The 23,195-nt window shown below is 72.0% G+C and overlaps 6 protein-coding genes across 6 annotated transcripts; 3 read left to right on the top strand and 3 right to left on the bottom strand.

Moving 5' to 3' along the window:
* Positions 1-168: 168 nt before the first annotated feature.
* On the top strand, positions 169-2,947 carry YPEL4 (yippee like 4). The gene is made up of 6 exons (XM_058806849.1): positions 169-236; positions 746-905; positions 980-1,261; positions 1,664-1,707; positions 1,795-1,903; positions 2,721-2,947. The coding sequence occupies exons 1-6, from the start codon at positions 169-171 to the stop codon at positions 2,808-2,810; spliced, it is 753 nt and encodes a 250-aa protein (XP_058662832.1). The 3' UTR covers positions 2,811-2,947.
* A 432-nt stretch (positions 2,948-3,379) lies between these two features.
* On the bottom strand, positions 3,380-7,298 carry SERPING1 (serpin family G member 1). The gene is given in 10 exon segments (XM_058807381.1): positions 3,380-3,820; positions 4,296-4,515; positions 4,794-4,936; positions 5,342-5,545; positions 5,626-5,763; positions 5,849-6,596; positions 6,701-6,770; positions 6,944-6,983; positions 6,986-7,012; positions 7,232-7,298. Coding segments are annotated over 10 exon segments (1,905 nt in total). The 3' UTR covers positions 3,380-3,572.
* On the top strand, positions 7,081-9,154 carry LOC131559128 (ubiquitin-conjugating enzyme E2-18 kDa-like). The gene is made up of 4 exons (XM_058807380.1): positions 7,081-7,345; positions 8,122-8,211; positions 8,713-8,899; positions 8,971-9,154. The coding sequence occupies exons 1-4, from the start codon at positions 7,325-7,327 to the stop codon at positions 9,129-9,131; spliced, it is 459 nt and encodes a 152-aa protein (XP_058663363.1). The 5' UTR covers positions 7,081-7,324; the 3' UTR covers positions 9,132-9,154.
* A 138-nt stretch (positions 9,155-9,292) lies between these two features.
* On the bottom strand, positions 9,293-13,360 carry SMTNL1 (smoothelin like 1). Its single transcript, XM_058806848.1, has 9 exons — positions 13,258-13,360; positions 12,509-13,100; positions 11,270-11,855; positions 10,896-11,073; positions 10,760-10,793; positions 10,525-10,665; positions 9,823-9,925; positions 9,603-9,754; positions 9,293-9,522 (listed from the first exon to the last, which is right to left on the bottom strand). Exons 1-9 carry the CDS (start codon positions 13,358-13,360, stop codon positions 9,378-9,380), a joined length of 2,034 nt encoding a protein of 677 aa, XP_058662831.1. The 3' UTR covers positions 9,293-9,377.
* On the top strand, positions 13,209-15,239 carry TIMM10 (translocase of inner mitochondrial membrane 10). Its single transcript, XM_058807368.1, has 2 exons — positions 13,209-13,429; positions 13,926-15,239. The coding sequence occupies exons 1-2, from the start codon at positions 13,359-13,361 to the stop codon at positions 14,125-14,127; spliced, it is 273 nt and encodes a 90-aa protein (XP_058663351.1). The 5' UTR covers positions 13,209-13,358; the 3' UTR covers positions 14,128-15,239.
* Positions 15,229-19,242, bottom strand: RTN4RL2 (reticulon 4 receptor like 2). Its single transcript, XM_058807367.1, has 3 exons — positions 19,168-19,242; positions 16,528-17,015; positions 15,229-16,152 (listed from the first exon to the last, which is right to left on the bottom strand). Exons 1-3 carry the CDS (start codon positions 19,199-19,201, stop codon positions 15,412-15,414), a joined length of 1,263 nt encoding a protein of 420 aa, XP_058663350.1. The 5' UTR covers positions 19,202-19,242; the 3' UTR covers positions 15,229-15,411.
* Between the last annotated feature and the right edge of the window lie 3,953 nt (positions 19,243-23,195).

The following is a 23,195-nucleotide window of genomic DNA, read 5'->3' as shown; positions in this document are numbered from 1 at the left end:
GGACACGAGGGGACAGGGACACACGGAGGGACACTGAGGACAAGGCGAGACATGGGGACACGGGGGGACAGGGACACACGGAGGGACCCTGGGGACAAGGCAGAACACGGGTACACGGGGGGACACGGGGTCTGGAGGGACGGGGTATCCATGGGAATGTGGGGGGCCATGAGGGAGCGGGAGGTGCCCCGGGGGTCGCAGCGCATCCCCGGCGGCCGGGCTGACGTCGGAGGGCCGTGAGGTGACGTCACGGCGGCGGTGGCGGGCGGTGACGTCACGGCCGCGGGATGAGTCACGGTGCCGTGATGCGGCTCCCGGGCACGCAGGGCCCCCCCGCGCCCGCCCCGGGGACAGCGGCGACATCAGCGGCAGCGGCGGCGGGGACAGCGGCGGGCGGTGAGCGGCTCCCGGGAAGCCACGGAACCCGGTACCCCCCCCCCCCCATCGTGTCGCCGCGAGTCCCCACAGCCCCACCGAGCCCCCGTCGTGTCCCTCAGCGATCCTGACATTCCTCCCCCCCCCCCCCCCCACCACGGCGACATCCCTGTCCTCCTTCACCGCCACCGCAAACATCCCCCCGGCACCCTCCTGCCTCCCGGGAATCCCCGGCATCCCCCCCCGGGACCCCCAACCGGCCCCTTGGGACCCCCATCATCATCACCCCCGTGAGGACCCCCACCATCTCCCGGCGGGACTCCCACCATCCTTCCCCCGGTTCCACATTCCCTCCGCTCGGTACCCGCAGGTTTCCCCCTCAGGACCTCCATCACTCCCTGGGGACTCCCGGGGACTCCCCCACGCTTCGAGAAGAGACCCCAGACCCATGCTGGGACGGCCCCCCCGTTGCCCCCCCGGCTGTCCCGGTGTCCCCGCTGTCCCGGTGTCACTCCGCCCGTTCTCAGCCGGTTCCATTCGCGGAGCGCCCACCCCTGGGAGGCTGCGGAGGGGTCCCCCCTCACCGCCCCCCTTCCCCTCGCAGGCCGCCCCCCTTTTCCGCCTCCTTCTGCCGGGCGGGACGGCGGCTCTGGGCGCGCTGCTGCGCTGCTTCCCGTGCGAGCGGCTGTGCGGGGGCTGCGCGGTGCCCCCCGGGGCGCTGCCCGCCGCCGCCATGCCGCCCCCGGGCCCGGCCCGCCGCCGCCTGCCGCCCGCCGCCCGCCTGCCGCCGCGCACCTTCCGCAGCTACCTGCCGCGCTCGCACCGCACCTACAGCTGCGTGCACTGCCGGGCGCACCTGGCCCGCCACGAGGAGCTCATCTCCAAGGTGCCACCGCCACCCCCGGCCCGGGCGGGCACTGTCCCTTGTGTGCTGCGACTGCGGGTGTCCCCTTGCCGTGTCCCCGGGGTGTCCTAGGACAGCGGGTGTCCCCTTGCCGTGTCCCCGGGGTGTCCTAGGACAGCGGGTGTCCCCTTGCCGTGTCCCCAGAGTGCTGAGTTTGAAGCACCCCCCCCTACCCCCCCGCCACGGCGCGGTGTGCTGGCGGTGGAACGTGACCCGTGTGGCTCCCACGGAGGTAGCCGTGTCCCCCTGAGTGTCCCCGGGCTGGCAGGTGTCCCCCACGGTGTCCCCAGCCGGTGGCAGTGCGGCGCGATGGGAGCAGGACATGGAGGGAGGGGTGCGGGAACCATGGGGGCCGCACCGGTGACACTCGCCGTGTCCCCACAGTCCTTCCAGGGCAGCCACGGCCGTGCCTACCTGTTCAACTCCGTGTGAGTACCGGGGCACCGGGGCTGGCGGCGGGAGGGGAGCCCGGGGGTGCCGGGCCGGTGGTGGGAGCCCCGCTGTGCTCGGTGCAGGGTGAACGTGGGCTGCGGGCCGGCCGAACAGCGCCTGCTGCTCACGGGGCTGCACTCGGTGGCCGACATCTTCTGCCAGAGCTGCAAGACCACCCTGGGCTGGAAATACGTGAGTGCCACCCCCAGCTGGGACCTCCTCCTGCTGCTGGCACTGCCCGGGGGCCACAACCCCTGTCTGGGGGCCACAACCCTTTCCATGGGCATTCCTGGGCACCCCAGACCTTGCTCTGGGTACCCCAGTCCCTGCCCTGGGCACCCCAACCCTTTCCACAGGTATCCTCAGGCACCCCAATCCCTGTCTGGGCACCCCAAACCCTTTCCATGGGCATCCCTGGGCACCCCAAACCCTTTCCATGGGCATCCCTGGGCACCCCAAACCCTGCTCTGGGCACCCCAGTCCCCACCCCGGGCACCACAAACCCTACCCTGGCATCCCAACCCTTTCCATGGGCATCCCCGGGCACCCTAAACCCTACCCTGGGCACCCTAAACCCTTCCATGGGCATCCCTGGGCACCCCAAACCCTGCCCTGCGCACCCCAACCCTTTCCATGGACATCCCTGAGCACCCCAAACCCTGCCCTGGGCACCCCAAACCCTGTCCTGGGGACCCCAAACCCTTCCATGGTTATCCTCGGGCACCCCAATCCCTGCTCTGGGCACCCCAACCCTTTCCATAGGCATCCCAAGGCACCCCAAACTCTGCCCCGGGCACCCCAAACCCTTTCCATGGGCATCCCTGGGCACCCCAAACCTGCCCTGGGCACCGAAATCCCCACCCTGGGCACCCCAATCCCTGCCCTGGGCACCCCAATCCCTGCTCTGGGCACCCCAATCCTTTGCTGAGGACACCCCCAAGGCCCGGGGAAGGCAGTGCCCGTGGGGACACGGGGGTGACACTGTGTGTGTCCCCGTCCCCCTCCACAGGAGCAGGCGTTCGAGAGCAGCCAGAAGTACAAGGAGGGGAAGTTCATCATCGAGATGTCGCACATGGTGAAGGAGAACGGCTGGGACTGAGGCGGGGCCGCGGCTGGCACTGGGGGGCACCTGGAGGGGCGCTGGGTCACCCCCTCCTTGGCACCTTTGCTGTGCCCCCCGGCGCCCCCCGGGTGGCACCGGCCGCGGGGGTCGCGGGGCTTTTCTAGGGCAATAAAGGCGCTTTTTTTTTAGGAAGGTGCTGATTGTCACCTGCTCCCACGCTGCCACCACCCCTGGCACACAGCCTGGCACAGAACGGGGGTCCCTGGTGCCCCCAGCCTGTCCCTTCCCCTCCTCACACGCAGGAGGCAGGAGGTGGATGGTGCATTTATTGGGACCCCGAGCTGGCGGGGAAACTGAGGCACGGGAGGGGAAGGGATCTCCTGGTGCCCTGGGGAGTGAGGAGGGAGGAGAGGAGAGGAGAGGAGAGGAGAGGAGAGGAGAGGAGAGGAGAGGAGAGGAGAGGAGAGGAGAGGAGAGGAGAGGAGAGGAGAGGAGAGGAGAGGAGAGGAGAGGAGAGGAGAGGAGAGGAGAGGAGAGGAGAGGAGAGGAGAGGAGAGGAGAGGAGAGGAGAGGAGAGGAGAGGAGAGGAGAGGAGAGGAGAGGAGAGGAGAGGAGAGGAGAGGAGAGGAGATGAAGGAAGGGAGGGAGGAGGGACAAGGGAAGGATGGGACGAGAGGGGTAAAAGAGAGAGGGAAGGAGGGAAGCAGGGAGAGGAGGAGGCAGGGATGGAGGGAGGAGGGGGCGGGAGGGAAGGATGGAGAGATGGAAGGAGGGAGGACAGGCACAGGAGGAGCAGAGTCAGGGCTGCGGGTCGCTGAGACGGCCCATGAAGACGGGGAAGTCGCCGCTGTTGTGCCAGAGGACGAAGAGGAAGGGGCGCAGAGCCTCCAGCACCAGGGCCGAGCGCGCCACCGAGGTGGCCATGGCCGCCGCCGCCTCCACGCCGGCCTCGTCCAGCGCCAGCACCGCCCGGTGCCGCGCCGTGTCCACCGCGGCCGGGCCCCGCGCCAGCCCGCACAGCTCCGCGTCCAGGAACAGCCCGAAATCTGCGGCACCGGCCTCAGCGACACTCCCGCCCAACGCGGGGGCAGCGGCGGCCGAGGGGACACCGAGGGGAGCCGGGGGCACGGGGGGTCAGGAGAAAACCGGAGGGACGGAGACATGGGGACACAGGGACACAGCGGGGACACTGGGGGGCGCCAGGGGACGCTCAGGGATATGAGGGGGACACCGGGGAGGATGGGGACGCTCGGGCCGCTGGGGATAATTTGGAGATACTGGGATGTAAGGGGACATTTAGGGGCGCTGGGGGCAGCGGGGCACATCCGGGGCACTGGGGACATGGGGGACACCAGGGACACGGGAGGGTGGGGGGGACTCAGGGGATACCGGGGACACTGTGGCCTTTGGGGACCTTGGGGAAAGTGACCCTCAGGGGAGGGAAGGGGCCCGTGTAAGGTGACCGCACCGGGAGCGATGTGACCCAGCCAGCCCCAGCGGTGCCACCAGAGGTGTCCTTACCCATGTCGTGGAGCAGAGGCACCACGTCCAGGGCGAGGTCGAGGCGCAGGCGGGGCAGGGACAGCGCGGTGGCCCGGGGCGGGGTGCGGACCGCCCGCCGCAGCAGCGCCAGGAAGGTGGCGGGGTCCAGCGCCCGCTCCAGGCTCTCCAGGGGCTCCAGCGGCTCCCGCGGCATCAGCACCACGAGGCTCAGCCCCCCGTGCAGCTCCAGCCGCCCCACCTGTGGGGCAGAACCCCCCTAAGGGCCACTGCGGGACCCCACGGACCGGCACCCCCACGGTACCACCAGAGAGGTGCCAGCCTGGCGTCCCCCAAAGCCCCAGGGGAGCGAGGGCACAGCCTGTGCCCCTTTCAGTGCCAGGGCAGTTACATCAGCCTGGCACCTTCCCCGAGTGTCGCAGGAGCTATATCACAGCCTGGCACTCCTCCTTAGTGCCGCTGCAGTGACATCATGCCACCATCCCCCCAGCAGTGACCCCCAGCACCTGGCGGGGCTACCTGGACCCGCAGGCGGGAGTCGCTGAAGGAGGCCACGGGGTACTTGGCGCTGGTCATGGTGGGCACCTTGCGGGGGCGGTGCCCGGGACGCAGGAAGGGCAGCAGCACCGTCTTCTTGCGGTCCAGCGGCGTGCGCCAGGCGGCTGCGGGGACACGGCACTGCGGCTGGGGCACCGGGGCGGCCGCGCCGGGCGCCCCGTGCCCGGAGGATGCCCGGGGGATGGTGGGGGGATGGCCAGGGGATGCTCAGGGGGATGCCCGGGAGATGTCCGAAGGATGCCCGAGGGATGCCCGGGGCATGACCGGGGGATACCCAGGGGATGGCCGGGGGCATACCCGAGAGATGCCCGGGGGATGCTCGGGGTATGCACGGGGGGATGCCCAGGGGATACCCAGGGGATGCCCGGAGGATGCTCAGGGGGATGCCCGAGGGAATGCCAGGGGGATGCCTGGGGGAAAGCTAGGGGAATGCCCGAGGGGATGCACAGGGGGATGGCCGGGGGGATACACGGGAGATGCCCGGGGGATGCCCAGTGGCGGAGCCGTACCGCGCAGATGGACGGCGCTGAGCAGCAGCAGGCTGGGCTCGGGGGGCAGCGCGGAGAGCAGCGAGGGCAGCAGCCCCTTGCTGGCCTCCCGCACCCAGGCGTTGATGCGCTGCAGGTCCAGGCTCTCGTTGCCGCTCAGGGCGTACGGGCGGGCGCCGTAGAAGCGCAGGGAGTCGTTGAGGAAGCGGGGCCGGAGCTGCAGCTCTGCGCGGCGGCACGGCCCGCTGTCAGCCCCGGTGCCCGGCGGAGAGCGGCGCCCCACCGGCACCCGGTGCCCGCCTCACCTGGGTTGTGGAAGATCTGGGCGGCCGAGAAGAGGCCTGGCGTGCTGGCCAGCTGCTGCAGGGCGCCGTGCACGCAGCGCAGCCCGGGCGGGTACGCCAGGAGGGCGGCCAGACGCTCCTGGGTTTCTCCGCGGGCGCCTGCGGGCACAGAGGAGGCTCGGCTCGGTGCCCGGCTGGGACAGCGGTGACACGGCGGCGCCGGTGCCCGCGGGCAGCCCCTCACCCAGCAGCAGGTGCGAGAGCCCCGTGGCGACGGTGATGGGGGAGAAGAGCAGGTTGGCGTCGGGCCCGGCCTCCTCTGCCATGCGCTGGTAGAAGCGGAGGGCGAAGGTGCCCAGAGCCTCGGCCACGGCAGCCCGCTGCTCCCTCGTGGGCTCCCCGCAGGCGTCGGGCGCCTCCTCGTCCCCAGGGCACGGCGGGGCGCTGGTGCCGGGCGGGGGCACTGCCGTGGTGCCAATGGGGTCCAGCTCCTCCAGTGCCCCCTCTGTCGCTGTGGGGCTGGGGGCATCTGTGATACCCCAACCATTGGCTGCGGTGTCCAGCTCCTCCAGTGGCCCCTCCGGCGCTGCGGGGCTGGGGGTGGGGGCATCTGTGATACCCCAACCATTGGCTGCGGTGTCCAGCTCCTCCAGTGGCCCCTCCGGCGCTGCGGGGCTGGGGCTGGGGGCATCTGTGACACCCCAGCCATGGTCTGCAGTGTCCAGCTCCTCCAGTGGCCCCTCCGGCGCTGCGGGGCTGGGGACATCTGTGACACCCCAGCCATGGTCTGCAGGGTCCAGCTCCTCCAGTGTCCCCGCCGGCGCTGTCACATCTGTGACACCCCAGCCCGGCAGCCCCTCGGGGTGAGCGCTGGGGGTCCCCACGTCCTGCGAGGGAGCGGGGGTGCGAGCAGGGGGCACAGGGGGCACAGGAGGTGTCGGGGGCTCCCCAAACAGTGGCGTCCAGCTGGGAGGGGCCTCCAGAGCGAGCACCTGGGCGCAGGGAAATGTGTGAGGGAGGCATGGGGCACCCGCGTGGGGGCTCGGATGAGGAGGAGTGTCGGGCACAGGGAGCCGTGTCCCTGAGCCGCACTTACCGGGGTGACAGTGACCGTGGCTGTGGCCACCAGCCAGGCCAGAGGCAGCCAGAGTGTCTTGATGGCCATGCTGGCGGGAGGGCACAGGTCAAGGACAGGACAGACACCAGCATCCCCCACCCCGACACCCCGCACCCTGCACCGCCCGCACCCCCACCAGTACCCCCATCCCGGGGTGCCCCCGCTCTGTCCCCCCGTTGGACCGGCTGTGAGGGGCGGAGGGCGGCAGCGCCCCGGGCCCACCTGGGTGCCCGGCGGGTCGGTCCCTGCGTGTCCAGCGGCGCCGGGAGATCTGGCCGGCTCCGACCCTGCCTAGTTAAAAATTAAGGAGCTTCCCGTAAATCAGCCGGGACACGGCCGGTAATGCGGGGGCGGGCACGGCGGTGCGGAGGCAGCCGGGATGCGGCCCCGCGTCCCGTTTCGCTCCCGTCAGCCGCCCGTCTGCGCGGGGTGCCGGCTCTGTGTCACCCCTGGCACACCCCGCGGTGACGGGGGTCGCCGGCCGCCCCCGGCCCGTCCGTGCCCACCCACCCGTGCCGGGGGCGCGGCCGCAGAACCGCGTCCCGCCCGCCCGGAGGCGTGACCCCACGGAGCCCATCCCCGTGGCACCGGGTACCGATCACCATGGCCGGGCGGATCGCCAAGGTGGGCACCGGGGGCACCGGGACGGGAGCAGGACTCCGGTGCCGCTGCGGTACCGGTGCGGGGATCCTGGTGTCCGTACCGGAGCGGGGACCGGGGGCAGCCGAGCTCGCCGTGCGCGGGTCCCGGTACCGGGGTGCGAAAGGGGGTTCTGGGGAGTGTTAGTGCCAATGCGGGGATAGCGGTACCGAGGCGGTGCTGGGGGTGTCAATGCCCGGTGAGGGGGTCCCGGTACCGGGGAGGAGAGGCGGTGCTGGGGGTGTCAGTGCCGGGGCGGGGGTCCCGGTACCGGAGAGAGGCAGTGCTGGGGGATGTCAGCGCCCGGTAAAGCGGTCCCGGTACCGGAGAGAGGCAGTGCTGGGGGTGTCAGTGCCCGGTGAGGGGGTCCCGGTACCGGTAGGAGGCAGTGCTAGGGGATGTCAGCGCCCGGTAAGGGGGTCCCGGTGCCGGGGAGAGGCAGTGCTGCGGGTGTCAGTGCCGGGGGTCCCGGTGGCGGGGTGCGAGAGAAGCAGTACCGGGGTGCAGGGTCTCCGGTGCGGGGCTGACAAACACCCCGGCACGTTTCAGTTTCGTTTCCCCGGCGGGGCGGCCCCGCCCAGGGGTGTGTCCAGAATTCGGGCCCCATCCATAAAAGCGTGCCGGTAAATAAACCCTGCCTATTGAGGCGGGGTCTGCAGGCGGCCCCGCCCAGAGGGGGGGTGTCCCGGAGGGAGGATTACCCTATGGAGGGGTCTCTGGAGACACACCTCCGCCCACACCTGCCCCACCCCTTCCCGCAGGAGCTGGAGGAGGCGCGGAGCTGGGAGGGGGCCCGCGACGTGCGGCCGCTGGACGGGAACGTGCGGCGCTGGACGGGACTCCTGCTGCCCGTGCGTGGGGAGAGGCACGGGGGGCACGGGGGGCTGCGGGGAGTCCTGGGGAGTGGGGCCGGGGGGGTCCCCTGCGCATGGGGAACATGGGGGCTTGAGGAAGGATGTGCCCCTGGGGGCGTGGGAGGGACGGGGGTGACCCTTGGGACGGGGCTGTGTCACTGAGTGAGGGTCCCCCTTGGGACGGGGCTGTGTCACTGAGTGAGGGTCCCACTTGGGACGGGGCTGTGTCACTGAGTGAGGGTCCCCCTTGGGACGGGGCTGTGTCACTGAGTGAGGGTCCCCCTTGGGACGGGGCTGTGTCACTGAGTGAGGGTTCCCCGCAGGACAGAACTGGGGAGGGTCCCTCTGAGGACACTGGGTGGAGATTCCCCTCCTGAGGGGCTCGGGCTGGCACAGGTAGTTTCTATGAGGGGCACAGGGTATCAGGGCTGGACAGACCCCCCCTCCCGCGATGGACGCTGCGGCAGAGGGGGCTGAGGTGCCCCCATACCCCGGCAGAACAACCCCCCATACAACGCTGGCGCCTTCCGCTTCGAGCTGACCTTCTCCCCGAACCACCCGCATGAGCCGCCCTGCGCCACCCTCCGCACGCCCATCTACCACCCCAGCGTGGACCTCGAGGGCCGCGTGTGCCAGCCCCTCACCAGCCACGGGCACTGGGAGCCCGCCACCCGCGCCATCCAAGGTGGGCACGGCGGGGGCAGGGGCACGGCGCAGGGGCTGGGCGCCCCCCTGACATCCCCCGTGCCCCTGCAGTGCTCCAGGACCTGCTGCTGCAGCTGGACAGCCCGGACCCCCGGCGGCTGCTGCGGCCCGACGTGGCCCGGGAGCTGCAGGAGCGCCCCGAGGAGTTCCTGCTCCGGGCGGAGGAGCACACCCGGCTCCACGCCGAGCCGCGCCCCCAGCCCCGCACATAGGGCAGTAAATTCTCTGCATCACCTGCTCCGGCTCCGTGGGCCCTCACTGGGAGGGTGGGGGGCTCCGGTAGCCCTGGGGGATATGTCACCATCCTGGTTGGCTGTGCCCCAACCTGGTGACAGTGCCCAGACACTGGGCAGAGACGAGGCCACCACCGCCTGGAAGCACGGCCTTTACTGCTGGGGGACAGAGCAGGGGACGAGGACGGGGTGGCACATCTTGGGGGCTGTGGGGGACCCTCCCTCTCAGCGCTTCTTGGTCTTGACGAGCCCCTTGGCCACCAGGCAGCGGTAGAGCTCCTGCACGTACGTGTACACGCACTTGGCGTCGGGCACCGGCAGCCGCACCATGTCCTCCACCTCCAGCAGCGGGGCACAGCCCGCCCGCTCCCTGCGACAAGGGACACGGCGGTCACCGGCGCCACCCGGGGTGTCCGGGGGCACCGAGGGGCCGGCGCTGCGCTCACGCACTCGGCGGTGGCGAAGGCCAGGGCGAAGTTGTCCCGGCGGGCGCTGGGCTCCAGCGCGGCGAAGTCGAAGGCGTCGGGGAAGAAGCTGTGCAGGAGGGCGCAGAAAGCCAGGCCGCTGCCCCAGCTCCCCGAGAAGTTCTGCACGTCCACGTTCTGCGCGGACAGGGGGGTCAGGCCACCCCCGGGCCCCCGGACCCTCCCGCCGCCCCCCCGGTGCTCACCGGGTACCCGCGGGTGCGGGCGCGGCACCACTCCAGCAGCATCGTCTTGACCGTGGCGGCCCCCCCCGAGCGCCGCAGGTGCGGGGCTGGGCCCTTGGCAGCCCTGGGGGGACCTGGCATGTGGGATCCCCACCCCACGGTCCCTCACAGGGACCCCAGCCCCTCCGTGACCCCATTGCCCTGTGGCTCTGGGCCCCCAATGCCCCATGGTCGCACAGGCCCCCCTGTCTCAACCCCCTACTGCTCTGTGGACCTCCCATTCCTCCCTGTACCCCTCATTGCCCCATGTCCCCAATACCCCCTCTGTCCCAAACCCTCCCTACTTGCCCCATGGCCACACAGCCCCCTGTCCCACCACCCCACTGCTTTACGGACCCCCCATTCCTCCCTGTACCCCTCATTGCCCCATGCCCCCAATACCCCCTCTGTCCCAAACCCTCCCTCATTGCCCCATGTCCCCCCTGTACCACCACTGCCCCACAGAGCCCCAGTTCCCCAGTGACCCCATTGCCCAGAGCCCCCCAACAGCCCCCCTGTCCCATGCCCCCCAATTTCCCCTGTCCCTCCCTTTGCCTTCCAGCACCCCCACTGCTCCACGGCTCATCCATCCCACTATCCCTGGCTAATCTACAGCCCCCAAAAACTCCGGGTCCCCCATTCCCTCAGTGCCCCTCCTGCCCCCGCGGGGCCAGGCCCCCTCACCCTCCGAACTTCTCCAGGATGGCGCTGCGCCCCTGTGCCCGGGTCCCCACTCGTGGGCGTCCCCCGGCCCCCTCCAGCCTCAGCCTCTGTCCCGCCGAGCCGGGGGCTGCCTTGTCCCGTGTCCCCCCCGCTGGAGCAGCCCTGCAGGCACACACGGGTGGGACAGCCATGAGCAGGGTGCTGTGGGGTGCCATCCCTGCCGTGGGGGACCGGGGTGCCACCCGTGGGGACACACCTCGTGCTGCCCCCCGTGTCCTCGGCGGTGCCAGCTGCAAGGAGAGAGGAGAGAGGGGTCAGAGCGCTGGAAGAGGGCACTGTGGGGCAGCAGTGACCCCAGGACACCCGGGTGCCATTGCCCAAATGGCTCTTACCTGTGGGGGACACTGGGGATGCTGGGGACACAGGGGACGTAGGGGACGTGGGACATGTAGGGGACATGGGGGACGTAGGGGACATGGGGGACGTGGGGCTGGTGGCCCCCTCTGGGGACGAGCAGGGAGGGAACTCAGGCCACAGCTCGTCGTCCTCGTCCTGAAGCCAAGTGGGTTCCTGTAAGGCACAGGCAGGGTGGCACTGCCAGCACGGTCAGTGTCACTCACACAATGTCCCTGGCACTGTCATGCTGGCCCTGGCACTCTCACCCTGCCCCAGTAGAGCCACTCCGGTCCCCATCCGTACCGCAGCTGCCCTCCCCACCTCCTCCTGCCCTGGCTGTGCCGCCGCCTCCCTCCCGACCCCTCCTCACCTGTCGGCGCTGGGAGCTGCCCGCTGCTGCCGCCGCCGCTTTTCCCTCGGTGCCCTCCTCGGTACCGCCCTCGGTGCCCCCTCCGGTGCCCCCGGCTGTCCCTGCCCCGGCATCGGCACCACCATCCCCAGCATCGCCCCCGGCACCCCGGGGCCCTTCTGCCCCGCCATCCCCGGCAGCCTCTCCCCCCGTACCCTCCCCTGAGCCCCCCGTATCCTTCCCTTCACCCCCCGTGTCCCTCCCATCGCCCCCCGCTTCCTGAGCCTCCTCCCCAGCCCCGGGAGTCGTCGCCTCCCCGCTGCCCTCCCCGGGCCCCGCGGCGGGGTCAGAGGGGGTGTCCCGGGTGGGGGTGCCGGGGGTCGGGGTGCTCGCAGTGGGGGTGTCCTGGGTGGGGGTGCTGGGGATCGGGGTGTCCGAGGTGGGGGTGCCGGGGGTCGGGGTGCTCGCAGTGGGGGTGTCCTGGGTGGGGGTGCCGGGGGTCGGGGTGTCCGAGGCGGGGGTGTCCGAGGTGAGGGTTGTCGAAATGGGGGTGTCCGAGGTGGGGGTTTCAGCGTCTCCCAGAGCATCCATGTTGCTGCGGTCACTGCTGCAGGGGCACAGGGCTGTCACTAGGGTGCCCCCCGATGACGCCGTGAGCCTGCCCGTGCCCCCCATAGCCCCCCAGCCCGGCTAAGCCCCCTCCTGTCCCCGTCCCTGTCCCCATGCCCTCCCCCAGCCCTGCTACTCCCACGCTGTGCACTCCAGTTGTCCCTCTCCGGCCCCCCGTGCCCCATCCCGGCACCCCAACAGCACAGCCCGGCCCCTCAGGTCTTCCAGCAGCCCCCCGAGCCCCAAACCAACCCTCCCATTGCCCTCATGCCCCATGTCAGCCCCCCCGTGACCCCTCCTGCCCCCCTGTCCCCTCCCGAGCGCCCAGATCCCATCCCGGCCCCGCCATGTCCCCCTCCCGGCCCCACATGTCTTCTCGCTGCCCTCCCGTTCCCACTGCCCGCCCCCTACAGCCCATTCCCGGTCTCCCTAGCTGCCCTCCGGTGCTTCTCCCCGGTGCCCCCCAGCCCGCACCCTCCCGGCCGCTCCCGTAGCCCCGGTGCTCCCGGATCCCCCCGGAGCCCCCCGGAGCCCCCCGAGCCCCTCGGCCCGTACCCTGCGGCTGCTCCCGCTCCGCCGGCCCCGCTGCGCCCCGGCCCCCCCGCCCGGCGCTATTTTTACCCGGCGGGGGCAGGTGCCGCCTTCACTCACCGCCCACCCGCGGGGCACGCGTGGGGCCGGGCCGGACACCGGGCACGGCTGCGGAGGGGGAACGCGCCGACAGCCCCTCCCGGACAGCGGCGACACCGCACGGGGAGGGGACCGAACCGTGCCGTGCGACCCGGGGGACACAGGGGACACGGACACCCTGGGCAGGGACAGGGAGACTTGAGGGTCACAGGCACACGAGCGAGGTGGGGAACATGGACATGCGGGGTTGGTCGGGGGACACAGCGGGGACACGGGCACACGGGGGACACACCGGAGACATGGGGAGAGCGGGGGAAACAGACTCTCGGGGACAATGGGGGACACAGACACGTGGGGACACAGGGCACACGGGGACAGCCCGAACAGCACGGCGGGACACAGGAGGACCCGGGGACACGAGGAACAGGGGACACCCAGGGAGGGACCCGAAGCCCCCCGGCCATGCCCGGGTGAGGTCCCGGCGATGGCCACGCCCTCCCGGGCCTGGACACGCCCCCTTGCCGTGACCCCGCCCCCTGCGGGGCAAAGGCCGGGCCGAGCGCGCGCTCCGCCGCTCCCCTCCCGCCGCTCGGCCGCGGCCGCCGCCACGCCCCTTCCGCAGGACCATTCAGCGACAGAGGCGCACCCCTGGTCCCGCCTCTTCCTGCACGCGATTGGCCGGCGCCGGCGGTGGGGCGGGGCCGCTGCGCGGGTGGGCGGAAGCGCGGCGCCCACGTGGTTCCTGCAGGAGCCGCCGCCGGGTCCCGAACCGAGCGGGACCGTGCGGGTCCAGCGGGGCGGATCCGAGCGGGGTCGGGCCCAGAGGGACCGTGATCGGGACCGGGACCGAGCGGGGCCGGTGCTGGCCGCCATGGATCCGCTGCGGGCTCAGCAGCTGGCGGCCGAGCTGGAGGTTGAGATGATGGCCGACATGTACAACCGGTGAGGCCCGCCGGGAGAGAGCACTGGCGGCGCCGGGATACCGGGGGTGTCAGTGGCTTGGGGGACACTAGCGGGTGTCAGAGGCACTGGGGGACCCTGGGGCTGTAGGGGAATGCGGGGGATCCTGGGAGACAGCCGGGAAATGGGGAGGGGAACCGGAGATGCCTGAGGATGGGGACGGCGGGGGGTCCTAGGGGTGCCCGGGTGGCGATGACGGGGGATGCTGGGCTGGTTGGGGTGCAGAGGCCGGGGCCCCGCTGGGCGATGATGTGGGTGCAGGAGGTGTTGGGGTGCAAGGGATGGGGGCGCCGGGGATGGCGATAACAGGGGGTGCTGAGGTGCGGGGCTGGGTGCCGGGGTGGCGATGGCGGGGCACAGGAGATGTTGGGGTGCGGGGTCGGGGTGCCGGGGGTGGCGATGGCGGGGTCGGGGTGTGCTGGGCTGCGGGGCCGGGTCCCGGCCGGCGCAGGGCTCAGGCGCGGTGCGCTCCGTGCAGGATGACCCAGGCGTGCCACCGCAAGTGCGTCCCACCGTTCTACAAGGAGTCGGAGCTGTCCAAAGGGGAATGCGTGTGCCTGGACCGCTGCGTGGCCAAGTACCTGGAGGTGCACGAGCGGATGGGCAAGAAGCTGACGGAGCTGTCGCTGCAGGACGAGGAGCTGCTCAAGCGCATGCAGCAGGGCAGCGGCACCGCCTGAGCCCCCACCCATCACCAAATAAACCTGGGCGTCTGCTGCGCTCCCCTCGTCCCCAAACCCACCCTGTGGCCGTCTGTTGGGGTACGTGGTGCCTGTGGTTGCTGCTGGGAGCCCCCCTTGTTATCCCCAGCTGCCACGTGCTGTGCCCTTGTGGGGGGCACCCCTGGGTGCCCCCCCGGCTGGGCCCAGCCCGTGTAATCCCCCGGATTAGGCAGAGCTGGGCTGAGCCCCTTGTAATCCCCAGTGGGGTGGGACAGGGCTGAGCCCCTCCCTGTCTGTCTGTGCTGGGGGTCACCAGAGGGGACAGCGGGGGGCCGTGCACAGGGACACAGCCCTCGAGGGGCAGGGCACAGGGACACCCTCGCAGGGACACCCCCAGAACACCCAGCCCTGTTTGAGGATACACAGATGGGACCACGTGGGGACAACCCAGGGACAACTCTGCCTGGGCAAGGACCATGTGGGGACAGCCAGAGACCACGGGGAGGGGGCATGGGGACAGTCCCACATACGGGGACACGAGCACACCCACGTGAGGACAGTGTGCACACACACAGACAGACACCCCACACACCCCTGGGGACACCTGGAGGGGATGAGGGACTGGGAGACACGGACACCCAGTGAGTTACACCCGCTGAGGGACACCCCACGCTGTGTGAGGGACACCCACCGAGGGGCAGGATGTGACACACACCCAGAGGGACCACGGGCAGGGGGTGGGCGCTGTCCCTGTGCCCACAGCCCGGCAGCGTGTGCTCCATCCGTGTGCTCCATCCGTGTGCCTGCGGGAAGTGGGTCAGGCAGTGCAGGGCGCGGGGGTGGCTCTGCTCTGCGCCCGCGGCTCCCGTGACACCCGCCAGCACTGCCCGGGGTGCGGGGTGGCGCCGTCACGGCAGCCTGCGTGTCACCGGCCCCGCGGTGGGCTGTGTGTCCTGCAGGGGGTGTCCGTCCGTCCGTCCCCCCCGCAGCGCCCTGCACGCCTCGCTGCCCTGCCACCCGCCGCTCCCATCAATATTTCAGGAGCGGCAGGCGGTGACCTGGATCGACAGTGGCCCACCCACAGCAGCCAGGCCCCGCTCTCCCAAAATAAGACCATTTTTAATAAATAATTTCCCACCTTTTGGTTCCTGTTGGGGGTTTTTCCCGTTCAGGATGGGAGGGGACCCCCTTCTGCATCCTGCGGCCCCCCCCCGCGCCGGCTGTTCCCCACAGTTCTTGAGGCCTCCCCTGGGGAGAAGGGGGGCGCGGTTGCCCCGAGGAGCCGGGACCCCCGAGGGGGGCTCAGAGTCGGGGCAGGATTAGAGCCAGGAGGGGCAGGAGGGTGGGGGCCCGGCGGGGCGCGGCGGCAGCCATGGGGGCGCAGGGGTCGTGGGGGCAGCTGGCGTCCTCGGGGGGCCCGCGGGAGTCACGGGACGGGGGCGGCGGCCGGGGCTGGGGTCCCCGCAGGTCGTGGGGGGGCAGCCCGTCGCGGTAGAAGGCGGAGGGCGGCGCGGCCGGGAGGGTGCCGGGGCGCCCCAGCGCCCGCCCCGGGGTGCCCATCACCGCCACCCCGTTGCTGCCGTTGCCGTCTTCCATCTCCTCGTCGTCGTCGTCGTCGTCCTCGGGGCAGGCGTCGAAGTCGCGGGGGCGCAGGTGGCGCAGGTCGGTGCCGCGGCGCTGAGGGGGGCTCGCGCACGGCACGGGCGAGCTGGAGACGCGCGTGCGCCGGAACCAGGCCCAGAGCGGGCGCGCGCGGCAGTCGCAGGCCCAGGGGTTGGCGTTGAGGCGCAGGAACTGCAGCGAGGGCAGCGCGGCCAGCGGGTCCCCGGGCAGGGCCACCAGGCTGTTGTTGAACAGGTAGAGGATGGTGAGGCGCGCCAGCCCGCCGAAGGCGCGGCGGTGGATGGCTGCCAGCCGGTTGGCGTGCAGCAGCAGGCGGTCCAGGCTCGAGAGCCCGCGGAAGACGCCCTCGGACAGCGCCCGCAGCCGGTTGCCGTGCAGGAAGAGGTGGCTCAGGTTGGCCAGATCGGCAAAGAGATCGTCCTGCGGGGAACGGGAGAGGGGTGGGTGTGGGGTGAGGGCTCACTGTGCTGCTCTGTGGCCCTGCCTGGTGGGCATCAGCTGCAGAGACACTGGTGTGTGCCCCACAGAGCCCTGCCATGGGGCCCAGTCCTGCCAGCATTGCCCATCGCCCTTTCCTGTGTCCCTGCTCTGTAAGAATCGTGCAAGACCTTGTCCTATGTCCCTGCCATGCTGGTGTCACCCACGGTCCTGCCCCACGGCCATCACCCTGCTCCCTCAGCATCTCCTGCCCCGCATTATGGCCGTGCCAGCACCACCCTTGTCCCACATCCTGTATTCATGGCTTGTCACCATCCCCCTGCCCAGTCCCACCTCTGTGCCCCGCTGCTCACCCACCTGGAGGTAGAGCAGCCCGTTCTCCTGCAGGTAGAGGTACTGGAGGCTGCGGAGGCCGCGGAAGATGCCGCTGGGCAGGTTGGCCAGCCGGCACCGGTACAGGTGCAGGGCCTGGAGGCGGTGGAGGCCGTGGAAGGTGTCGGGGGCCAGGACGCGGAGGTGCGGGTTGTCACCCAGGTCGAGCTCCTCCAGGGCGGGCAGGTGGCGGAAGGTGCCCGGCTGGATGGAGGAGATGTTGTTGGAGTAGAGCCAGAGGGTGACGGTGCTGGGCCCGAAGGTGCCCGCCCGCAGCGCCCCGATGACGTTGTTCTGCAGGAAGAGGCGGCGGGCGCCGGGCGGGAGCCCCGCGGGCACCGAGGAGAAGTTGTTGGCCTGGCAGCTGACGGTGGGCGGCGAGACGTAGCAGGTGCAGAGCGCGGGGCAGGCGGGAGCCCCGCCGGGCACCCACACCAGCGCCGCCAGCAGCAGCAGGGCCGCCGGGCGCCCGCCTGAGGGCACAGCGGGGCGTCAGCGCGGGGCACCCGCGTCCCCGACCCCCGCGCCGCCACCGCCCGCCCCCCGCCGCCCCCCGGAGCCCGCAGAGCCGTGCCCTCCCCGGGCCGTGCCCACCAGGAACATCCCGGGGCCACGGACGGCTCTGGGAGCCCCCCGGGGCCGTGCCCACCCCATCCTTAGGGAGAGTCCCAAGGTCCTGATCCTGGGCACCCCAAGGAGGCCCCCAGGACTGAACCCACCCTTAGGGCCGATGTTATCCAGGAGAATCGCAAGGTCATGACAACCCCATAGGGCTGGGCACTCTTAGAAGCCCTCCAAAGCCACGCCAGCTCCAGAGGGCCACGGTTCCCCAGGAGAATGCCAAGGTCATCACCACCCTGTAGGGCTGGACACCCCGAGGCAGGGGACTGTGCCCACCCACAGGGCCATGGCCCCCAGGAGGGCCCTGAGGGCCATGTCTCCCCCCCAGGGACCCCCCAAGGCCATGCCCACCCACACAGCCATGGCCCCGAGGAGATCCCTAGGACCACAGAGCCCTAGAGAATCCCAAGGTCATGACACCCCATAGCACTGAGCGCCCCTTGCAGCCCCCAGACCCACATCAGCCCATAGCACTGTGATCCCCAGAGATCTCCCCAGGGCAGTGCTGCTGCACAGCACCAAGGCTGGGCACCCCAAAACGTGGCCGTCCATCTGCGACCTTCTGGGGCTGCCCCTGCCACTGGGGCCACGCTCCCCAGGGACCCTCAAAGCTCCCCAACCCCCCCTGCCGTGCCCACACTCCCGCGGGACCGTACCCGCCCCACGGTCCACCGGAACCCCTCACGGGGTCACGGACCCCTGGGACCCCCCTCACCCCACTCTGGGGGGGGGTCCGAGCCCCCTCCCCAAACGGGGCGGTGCCACGTGCGCGCGTGCCGCGGCCACGTGTGGGGCGGGGCACGCGTGGGCGCGGGCTGACGACACGCGCCGCCGCTCCGGGTGTTCAGCATCCCCCCCTTCCCCCCCCCCCCCCACCCGTGTCCATCCCCCCCTCAGGCTGCAACCCGAGAGCTTCATCCATAATTCAGCCCGGCGGCCTGGATCCACGCCCGGGGATGCGTGGATGCGCCCAGTCGCCGCTGCCGGGGGAGGGGAGAGGAAGGAGGGGGGCGGCGGGACCCTCCGGTGCACCGGAGGTCACACCGGAGATGCACCGAGGGGTCCCGCCGCCCCCTTCCCTCCCTTCCCCTCTGCCGGTGCTCCGCGAGCTGGGGGGGTGCCCACCCCCCAGCCACCCACGGAGGCGTCCGGCGCATCTGCTCAGCGCCGCCCCCCTCCCCCGGCGCCCCGTGCCGGCGTGCGCCCCCCACCCGCGTCCCATCTGTCACTCCCCCACGCCGCGGGCTGACTCAGTTGGGAGCTGAAGTCACCGGTTCTCAGCTTCCCCCCCCCGGGTGCCAACCCCCCCCCACCCCGGTAGTTGCGGGTACCCCACGGACCCGCGGCACCCACCCGCGGCGTGACCCGGGCGCTCCCGGCTCCCCGCCGTGCCACTCGGGGAACCGCGGGGCGTCTCCGCGCCGCGCTGGGGGTCCGGGGGTGGCACCGCGTACCCCGTGAGTCGCGGGGCACACCCCGCTGGGCATCGTGGGGTACCCACACTCCGGGCTGGGGCTCTCGAGGTGCCACCGGGTACCCCGTGGATCGTGGAGCGCCAGCAGCCGGGCTGTGCACGCCGGTGCTGCACAGGGCGTGCCGGGGTTCGTGGGGCACCCGCACGGTGCCCCGGGACGGCAGCGGGTACCCACGTGTCACGGGGCACTGCCACGCCGGGCTGGGGGTCCCGGCTGGCACCGGCCCCTCCGCGGGTCGGGAGACAGCCACACCTCGGGCTGGGCTGGCAGCAGCGCCTCGTGGGTCGGGGGCACCCTCGCGCCGGGGGTCGCGGGGGGACTCAGCCTGGGGTGCCCCGGGACTGCGCCCCCGCGCCGGGCCGCGCCTTCGGGGCGGCCGCGGGGTCGCCGCGCACCGGGGGCTCCCCGCTCACCCCGGGGCGCCCGCACCCCGAGCGCCGCGGGGCGCCCCGAGCCGGGACCGAGGTCTCCGGGGGGCACCCCCGGGTCCGCCCGACCCCCGCGGGACCCCGCCCGACCCCGCGCCTACCTGGGGGCAGGTCCCGAGCCGTGGGGGGCCGCATGGCGGGGCGGCCGCTCAGGCGCTGCCCACCCGCGGGGTCATGGCCGGTGCCGGGGGGGGCCGCTCGCCCCCTTCGCCCCCGCCGCGCCGCCGGGAGCAGCAGCCGCCGCCGCCCCGGGGCATGGCACGGGTGGGCTCGGGCTCGGGCACGGGTGGGCTCGGCGCGGCGCTGCCCGCGGCTCCGTGGGGCTGAGCCCTCCCCGCGCCGCGCCTTATCCCGGGGCGGCCGCTCCGCCCCCCGCGCCGGCCCCGCCGTTTAACCCTTCCCGGGCTGGCCCGCCCCAGGCGGGACAGGGGTGGGCACAGGGACTCCCGGCGGGGACAGCGGGGACAGCGGGGACAGCAGGGACAGGGGGGGGACGCTCTGCGGGCGCCCGCGGGGGCCACGCCCTGCGGGACTCAGGAGGGGAACCCCAACGGGGACACGGGGTGTGATGCGCTCCCCCCACTGGGAAAGGGCGCGGGGGAGCGTGGGCAGCTGTGACCGCGGGACACGGAGGGTGGTCTCCGTCCATCCGTCCGTCTGTCTGTCCGTCCGTCCCTCCCTCTGTCCCACGATTCCCGGCCCGGCGCCGGGCTTTGGTGCCCCCGTGGACGGCGGGACCCGGCGGGGGCTGTCCCCGGGGCGGGTGCGGCGGGACCGGGAGCCCCGCACCCAGCGAGCCGCCGGGAGGGCGCGGGGGGCGGTGTCCGCACCCACGCGGGACCGCGGCGCTGTTCGCGGTGCCGGACCGGCGCTGTCCGTGGTGCCGCCGCGGCGGTGCCGGCCCGGGGCAGAGCGGGTGGCGGCGGTGCGGGACGCGCGGGCCCCGCGGCCGTGCCGCGCGTGGGGGGACACGCGTGGCCGCGCGGGCTGCGGCGGCACCGGCACCGGCTGGCACCGGCGCGTGTTTGCGGCGCCGTCTCCGGCGAGCGAAATGCCACAAGCTGGTGCGGCGGCAGCCGTGGGAGGGGGCGTGGGCGGCGCGGGGCTGAGTCAGGGGCCGCCATCCGCTCCCCCCGCCCGTGCCCCCGGCCCGGTGCCGAGCCCCCGGCCGGACAGCGCCGGTCTGGAACCGGGACGGGGAGCCCGTCCGGGAGGGCTGCTCTGGGTGCTGGAGCTGGGACAGGGTGGGTAGGGAGGGGATGGACGGACGGACGGACGGACGGACGGACGGTGGAGGATGGATGGATGGAAGGAGGGGACAGATGGGTGGACAGAGAGGTGGAGGATGGATTGATGGACAGGTGGACATAAGGAGAGGAGGACAGATGGACAGACATTCACGGAGAACATCTGGAGTTTGGGTGGACGAATGGAGAGATGGGTGAAGGATGGGGAGGACAGACAGATGGACAGGTGGAGGGAAGGGCAGGTAACGGGCAGGTGGATGGTTGCGGGACAGATGGGTGGGATGGATGGAGTTGTGATTGGAGGGGGACAGATGGACAGGTGACAGACAGACCGATGATGGACAGATGGATGGGTGACAGACAGATGGATGGGTGATGGACAGATGGACGGGTGATGAACAGACAGAAGGGCAGCTGGCAGAGCAGATGAGAGGCTGCAGCAGTGGGGACAGGTGGGGACAGACCGGGTGGCTGCAAGCACTGGTGGATGGACAGAGGGACAGAGGAGAGGATGTGGAGGAGAGGGTGACAGGAGGGACAGCAGTGTCCTGGGCGGGGCGAAGGCAGGAGGTGGGGGACCAGGGACAGCCAGGGGACACAGCCCAGCGCGGCGGGGTGGCATAGGCATGGCTCTGGGATGGCACAGCGGGAGGGGCCCAGGGATGGCCCAAGGGTGGCCCTGGGGTGTCCGGGAATGGCCCGAGGGGTGACCCAAGCATCACTGAGAACCGGCCCGAGAGTGGGCAGCAGGGCGAGCCAAGGGTGGCGCCGCCGGGAGCGCACCTTGGGGGCGGCAGGTGAGCTGCCACACCTGCACACGCCGAGGGGCGCGCGGGCGGCGCCGGGGACGGGCTCCGTGCCGGGCCGGCCCCTCCTGGGCGGACCCGCGGGTGCCGGGGCCGCTGCACCGAGGCCGCCTCCCGCGCCCCCCCAACCGCGGGCCCGGGGGCGGGGCCCGGCCAGGCCCGGCAGCTCCGGTCTGCTCCGCCCGCGGTGAGGGGGCGGCGGGCGGGAGAGGCCGCGGCACCGGGGGCACCGAGAGCACTGGGAGCGCCGGGAGCGCCGGGCGGGGAGAGCCCGGTCCCCTCCCCGCCGGGCCGGGCGGGAGGCGGGTGAGCGGCGCGGGGATGCGGCGGGAGGAGCCGGAGGGGCCCGGATGGACACGGAGCGGCGGCGGGAGGGGGTTGTGACCGGGACGGGAGGATGCGGAAGGACCGAGGGCCTTGGCCCCGTGGCCTGCGGGACTGGGCTCGGCGCGGGCGCGGCGCGGGTGCCCGGGCTGTCCGGGGTGCCCGGAGTGTCTGGGGTGTCCGGGGCGGTGTCGGGGTACGCGTGGCGGAGCCGCCTCGGCCTCAGGGCCGTTGGGAGGCTCGGGGGGCCGGCACGGCCGAGCCCCACGGCTGCCCACCCCCGGGACACGCGTGTGTCCCCCCGCCACACGAGTGCGGGCCGATCCCCGCGGCCGGGGCTGCTCCGCTCCGGGGGCCGCGGGCAGTGCCCGCCCCGGGACACCGCGTCCCGCTGGGGCAGCGGGGCGGGGAGGGGCGCCCAGCCCTTGGGCAGACCCCAGGGGTCCTGTGACACCCCCTGCCCCTTCACGGCCCGGGAAGAGCTTGAGGGACACGGCAGGGACAAAGGGGATAGAGCCACTGATGCTGACCCGAGCTGGAGCCTCCTGCTCCCTCGTGGAGGGCTCACCAGTGCAGGGGGGCTCTCACCAGTATGGGGGGGTCACTGCTGAGGGACACACCCGTGTGGCTTGCAGGGACAGCGTGTCCAGGACACCCCAGCCAGGCCCAGTTGCTGGCGCCCATAGTGAGTGGCTCGGGGTGCCCCCCACATGTCAGGGAGCCCCAGTGCCCCCAGCTGCTGTCACAGCCCCTGCCTGTGCTATTTTTAACCACCTGAGTGGCTAAGCACAGCACAGGTCCCCCCGCCCCCCCCCCCCCCCGGCTCTGTGCAGGTTAATCTTTAGCTGCTGGCCACTGTAATGAGGCTCATTACCCTCATTACCTCGGGACAGCCACAGGCCCTGGGCAGTGACACGGGGACAGGAGCAGCAGAGCCAGGCTCTGTGTGGCTGAGGGAGCTGGGGGTGACGTGGCCTCGGTGCCTTTGGCACCCGGCTGTGGGTCACAGGGGAGTCCCAGCTGCATTGTGGGGTGACCTGTGGTCAGCCCCAGCACGGTGACAGCCCCAGTGCAGTGCAGTGCTTGGGGCAGCAGCGTCCCCAGGACACCTGTCACGGTCCCCAGCAGTGTGAGGGGATCCCTGGGGACATGACAGGATCCCTCAGGGGGTGGCAGGGTTCCAGAGGTGTGACAGTGTCCCCGAGGGCTGTGCCAGGGTCCCCAAGGGAGGGTCTCAGGGGCTGTGCTGGCGCCCTGGGGGTGTGTCACTGTCCCCTGCAGCGTGCCTGTGTCCCTGTGCCAGCATCTCCAGGGATTGTCCCAGATTCCCAAGCACTGTGCCAGGCCCTGGGGGGGAGGGTGTGTTGGTGTCCCTGAGGGGGTGCCAATGTCCCCAGGGGCTGTGCCAGCATCACCAGGAAGAGTGCCAGTTTCCCAAGGGCCGTGCCAGGTCCCCAGCAGGGTGCTGGTGTCCCTGGGGTGAGCTGTATTGTTGTGGCGTCCCCAGTGCTCACACCAGGGTGCCCAGCAGTGTGCCAGTGTCCCTGTGGCTGTGCCAGGACCTGGGCCAGGCTGGCTCGGGGCCAGAGGGACAGCAAAGGGGGCTCCTGCACAGCGAGGGGACCGAGCCCCCATCGGGGGGCCCGAGGTGCTATCAGGGGGCCCGAGGCACTATCGGGGACCAGCAGCCCGGGGGACCCGAGTGTGCTCCCAAGAGATTATGGGGGAGTCACTGGGGTGTGGAGGTGTGAC

The sequence above is a fragment of the Ammospiza caudacuta genome, chromosome 6 (genome assembly GCF_027887145.1).
Source record: "Ammospiza caudacuta isolate bAmmCau1 chromosome 6, bAmmCau1.pri, whole genome shotgun sequence".
NCBI classification, from domain to species: Eukaryota; Metazoa; Chordata; class Aves; order Passeriformes; family Passerellidae; genus Ammospiza; species Ammospiza caudacuta.
The sequence above is the reverse complement of the archived record's forward strand: the minus strand, read 5'-3'. Positions and strand labels throughout refer to the sequence as shown.